The 5,132-nt window shown below is 30.9% G+C and overlaps 1 protein-coding gene across 1 annotated transcript; it reads left to right on the top strand.

The window, feature by feature from the left end:
* The first annotated feature begins 2,050 nt into the window (after positions 1 to 2,050).
* On the top strand, positions 2,051 to 4,757 carry LOC112689845. Its single transcript, XM_025563716.1, has 8 exons — positions 2,051 to 2,100; positions 2,315 to 2,621; positions 3,170 to 3,395; positions 3,459 to 3,649; positions 3,711 to 3,790; positions 4,013 to 4,151; positions 4,250 to 4,449; positions 4,587 to 4,757. Exons 1-8 carry the CDS (start codon positions 2,051 to 2,053, stop codon positions 4,687 to 4,689), a joined length of 1,296 nt encoding a protein of 431 aa, XP_025419501.1. The 3' UTR covers positions 4,690 to 4,757.
* The last annotated feature ends 375 nt before the right edge of the window (positions 4,758 to 5,132 follow it).

Here is a 5,132-nt window from a genome sequence, read left to right on the forward strand (position 1 = left end):
TTAAAGCACGATTATACGGCATTTAGGGGGGGGTGGGTCTAATATTGTACATAACGTAACAACAATATCCAAGTTCTGAAGACAAACATTTTGTGATAAATGCATTTGATTGAAACACGTATATCGCAATTATTAAAATGTATTATCGAATTAACATACGTTTTGTGTACACGAGTAAGTCGGGGTCGGTAATGGCTACAGTGTAAAGGTGCAAGTGTTCGTAACTCGTACAGACATCCGAAACGTCAATAAAAACGCATAATTAATTCGTTGTTCAGTAATGGATAATGAAAATATTAGGATTTATTACGTATTCATTGTAGACACTCTCATACAATCGTATTTCGTTGCGTGTTCATTTTTATCATATTTCCATAATGAAATATTTTGTTCTTCACTCGTGTCGTCTCTAGATTTTTCATTCTAATTGTGCCGTCGAACGTTCACCGATTGCGTTCAACACGATTTTCGCCATGACCTAGCGATGCGATTTCCGATACCTGCACAATACGTTACAATGCATCGTTTAAATATGTAACGCATTGTACGTGCATCGATTAAGTGCAACTTTCCCACGTCTTATTCAAAAGTACAAGATTTTTTTTTTTTTTTTTAATGACCAAGTACATTCGTTGCAATCGTTGGACTGCATTGGGCTTGAAAACGAGACGATACAATGTTTCTCCTCATTTTTAGAAAACATGTACGTTTACAACCTTTAAGCTTACGGAACGAATCGTATTACCGAGCTCGCGGCTCGTCGTATCGGAACGCAGGAACGAAATTGTTCAAACATTTTAGTCCGACAACATTGCGTCTTGTATTGTATTACCACGCGCACGCGGTGGTTTCATTTAAAAATTACGCGAATTGCATGCGTTTTTAACGACGCCGAAAGTACGTACACTTGTACGCATCTGAATGAGATCAAAGACGGACGCGCGCGCGAGCACAATATTTCATAACAATGACGATTATTTTTACACTTGTAGATGCATTATCGCCTGTGCACGTACTACGTACAATAATAACGTGTACAATTAAACCGGTGTTATATTACACGGTCGGAGCGGGGAGGAGCATAATACATATATTGTTTCGAAATGTTAGTCGTTACCACGGTTGTCTACGGTCGTTATCAATACGCGCGCCGTTGTGTTATTCACGTTTGACTCGCAGTGGCGTAGCCAGGAGGGGTTAAGGGTTTAAACCCCCATTGGCCTAAAAAAAAAACCCACGATTTGAGTGCTAGATCCACGCTTGACATCAATATAAATTAATTTGTAATTCGCGTCTACAATTGCTAGCAACCACAATTGAAAAAAAATGTTTGTAATTGTAGAATAGTAACCCACTGTTTTTTGGTTTTCTAATTTGTACGTGCAATTGTACATCAACTGCACCTAAGCAATTCGAAAAATGAACATATTTTTGAAAACCTCGAGCAATTTCTTTCCAACGTTTTTGTGTAAAATCGAGAAAGGTCTCCAAACATTCCCAAATTACTTTGCATACTTTTTTTTAGAATCTTACTGATAGTCGTGTATCCAATTTTGTACGACAAGCGTAAATTTATCTGATCACATCCACTGCCTAAATACCTGTAACGAAAGAAGAAAAACGTACATTTATAAAAAAAATTGTGAACTTCACATCATGGGCCAAACATTTAGGACGGAAATTTGGAAAAGTTGTATATAGAGTGATACAGTTGAGTTACATTTTTACCAAAAATATATATTTTAATACTCATTTTTGTTTGTGTAATGTGTTTCTATCACATCCCGATTTAAAACAACCATTTTGGCTACTTCGATTTCTGTTGTTTTCCTTCGTATCGATGGAATAACAATTCCATTTATTCAATTTATTCCATTCCAATTGTTTACTTTTACGACATTTGTATTATTTCACTCATTTGACTCCCGTAAACCCACTCGTCTTCCGTTTTCGTACACACGGTCGGCCGTGTTTAGCAGTCGTTGTTCGTGGTGTATCACATCAAACGCTCGTTTGCATTCGGTTTCAGTAACCGGAAGTTAATTTCATCATGAAGTTCATAAAAGGAAAGCGACCCCAGAATGGTCGAGATTGTGGAGGGTAAATATATAATGATTGATAAAATGTCATCCAGTTTTTGATCCGAAACTGAACGAATGTCTGGAGCAGTTCGTTTAAATTACTGGATGGCTTAAGTACACTTAACCGGCGGTCTGCCACTCAAATTTTTATTTTTATTTTTTTATACATTAATTTGTTATTTAAAACCCATGTGCTAAACTGGTAATTTGAATTAGTTAAATTGTGATTTTAGGCGTACCAAAACACTGCAATCTGGTCCTCAAAATCGTTTACGTTTAGCTACAGCCAATAAAGCTGCAAAAATTAAACGATTAAAAGCTGCCCAAAGACAGTCTAGTAATGGTACATTAAGCAAAAGAAAAATGTTGACAAAAAATACAAGAGTGGCCATAAATAATATGATGGATGCCCGTATTATACTTTTACAAAAAGCTTTAGAAAAACGTACTGTAATGGTAGATGCTAGACAAAAACTAACAAAACAGAAAGATGCTCGTGAAATAATCCAAGAACGCCGATTACATTCATCCTCTTATGATGTAAGTAACTAACCTATATTCATGAAATAAACTGCATATCTCAATTTTATAATATGTTTAAGCATTGATCTAGTATACTAATCTAATAAATATAATTAAGTAGTTAGTATTTATCCAATACAATTCCATTTTTAAAATGGAAATTCTATTTAGACCAAATTTTTACAATCCATATTATATTGATAAGCTTATTCAAATTAATATAATGTTTTAATAATCAATAATTGTCTGCCTATGCTTTTGGTGATGTTTAAATTTACATTAATTGGTACTTAATCAAAATTTATTTTTCTTACCTTTAATTTTTTTTTTTTGCATCTTTATTATAACTTTTTAATTTTACATTTTTAAATATTATTTCCGTGACTGTTAGAATATGACAATTTTTTTATCATTCTATATAACAAATCAGTTTTTAATATTATATGATTATTATTATAAAATCTTATAGATATAATGATAGCAATATTATTGTAAAATTATTTAATTTAATCTTAAGTCATATTTTATTAGATAATAATGCATAGTGTTTTATATTGTTTTATTAGGGTACTCATAGTATGGGAACTTCAAGAGGACTTTCCAATAACTTAGGTCATGTAAAAATTGACCACCGTGGCATTCTTACCGTTAAGTCTATTTTGGATGAAAGATCCTCTTCACATCATTCAAGTGTTCGTGACCGACGGCCTACTGTAAAACAAGGACGTTTTGATGGCGTAGTGAAAAGACGTATTAGTAATTCATTCAATTCTGAGTTGGACACATTTAGTAGTAAAATATTTAGATTTTAATTATTATTGTTTACTTAATTATTGACTGTATTTTTAACATAAGGCGACAAACCAATTGAAGAAATAAGACCAATGAGACGTGATATGAGAATCTCAAGACGTCCAATGTCAAATGCTCAGTCTATAAGACAGCCTTTTGAGCGTTCTACTAGACCTTCAAGAATAAATGAAAAACCATATGGTAGGCCTATGGCAATGGATTGGGAAGAAAACAGTAGATACTCTCCGACCCCAGTAAATAAAATAAATTTTAAATTAAAATTTTCAATTTGTTGTATTTTTGATTATATTATAGGTAATGAGACGGAATATAGGAGGAAATGCAATGTTTAATCGTGATGGATATGAAGATGATTTATTAGACATAAATTCAAGGTAAAATATAATTTTCCCAAAAGTTTTACAAATTAAAATTATTTTAGTTATTAACTGCCATATATAACAATGCCTTATATAACAAGTTATATAAGAATAAATAATTTTTATTTATAAAAATATTACTTAATCATATCATTTGATAATCTTAGTTAGTGTTACTATATTATATTATATTATATTATAACTAGTAGTAATTAATTAATTTATAAATTATTTAAGGAATCATAGAGGATTGAGTGAAACATTACGTTCAAGATTAGATTCTCGTCAAACAGCTATGGCTAAGCGTTCACTTCCCTCTGGCCATAAAATTGTTATTTCTAATTTAGAACCGTCTGTTACATCTGAAGATATAATAGTATGTATTTAATTTTATAAAAACTATATAGTATAAAATAACTTAATATTGGTTTTTTTACTTAGATTGATAATCAATTTTTTTACTTTCTTATTTAGGAACTTTTTACCGATTTTGGTAATTTATTAGAGTCTAGAGTAGTTCGACCAGGTGTTTCAGAAGTGATATATGAACGTTATGCAGATGCTATTCAAGCAGTTTATGTATATCACAACAGGCTACTTAATGGCAGGCCTATGAATTGTGATATGGTAAGAAATGTTGGATCTAATCCTGCTGGACCAATATCTCTGCCTAGGTAATTAATCGGAATCTTAAATTAAAAAGCAGATATATTAAACTCTTAACGTCTATAATATATAATTATATAACATTTATTGTTACTATTTATAGTTATAATTATATTTTTTAATGATGTATTACATTTTGTTCTAGAACAAGTTGCAGAATGCCTTCACGTGCTATTGATATGTACAAACCTTCAGCGTACGTCACTTACGATATAGACGCTGTACATACTGCATTATTTAATAAATAGTTTTATATCCCAATTAAAATGTATAACAATTTTCTAGATTTCATGCATGTTACTTTTTTTCTGGCAAATTTGTAACATTGTAATATATTGACAATTCATTTTTTTCACTATTCTAATTATGTGTGTTATTTTGTCCACATAAATAAAAATTGTGATTTTGAATGTATGTACGTGAATGTATTATACAAATTTTGGGATTGCAAATACTTTATTTTATTTCTGTCATATTAGTACAGTGAAGTTAAACTATTATTATTTTTTTCAGAATTTACAAATTAGTAATTGACATGTGTATAAATATTATTTTTTTTTTAAATTTTTTTTTTTGTTAATAATAATACCATTCGTGCCGAATTGAGTGTTAAATACTTTTGACCACTCGTTTACTCAAAAATGTTAGCTTACATAATGTGTTTGTAAAATTAAGATATATCGAACGTATT

The sequence above is a fragment of the Sipha flava genome, unplaced genomic scaffold, assembly GCF_003268045.1.
Source record: "Sipha flava isolate LNK unplaced genomic scaffold, YSA_version1 474_pilon_pilon, whole genome shotgun sequence".
Classification (NCBI taxonomy): Eukaryota; Metazoa; Arthropoda; class Insecta; order Hemiptera; family Aphididae; genus Sipha; species Sipha flava.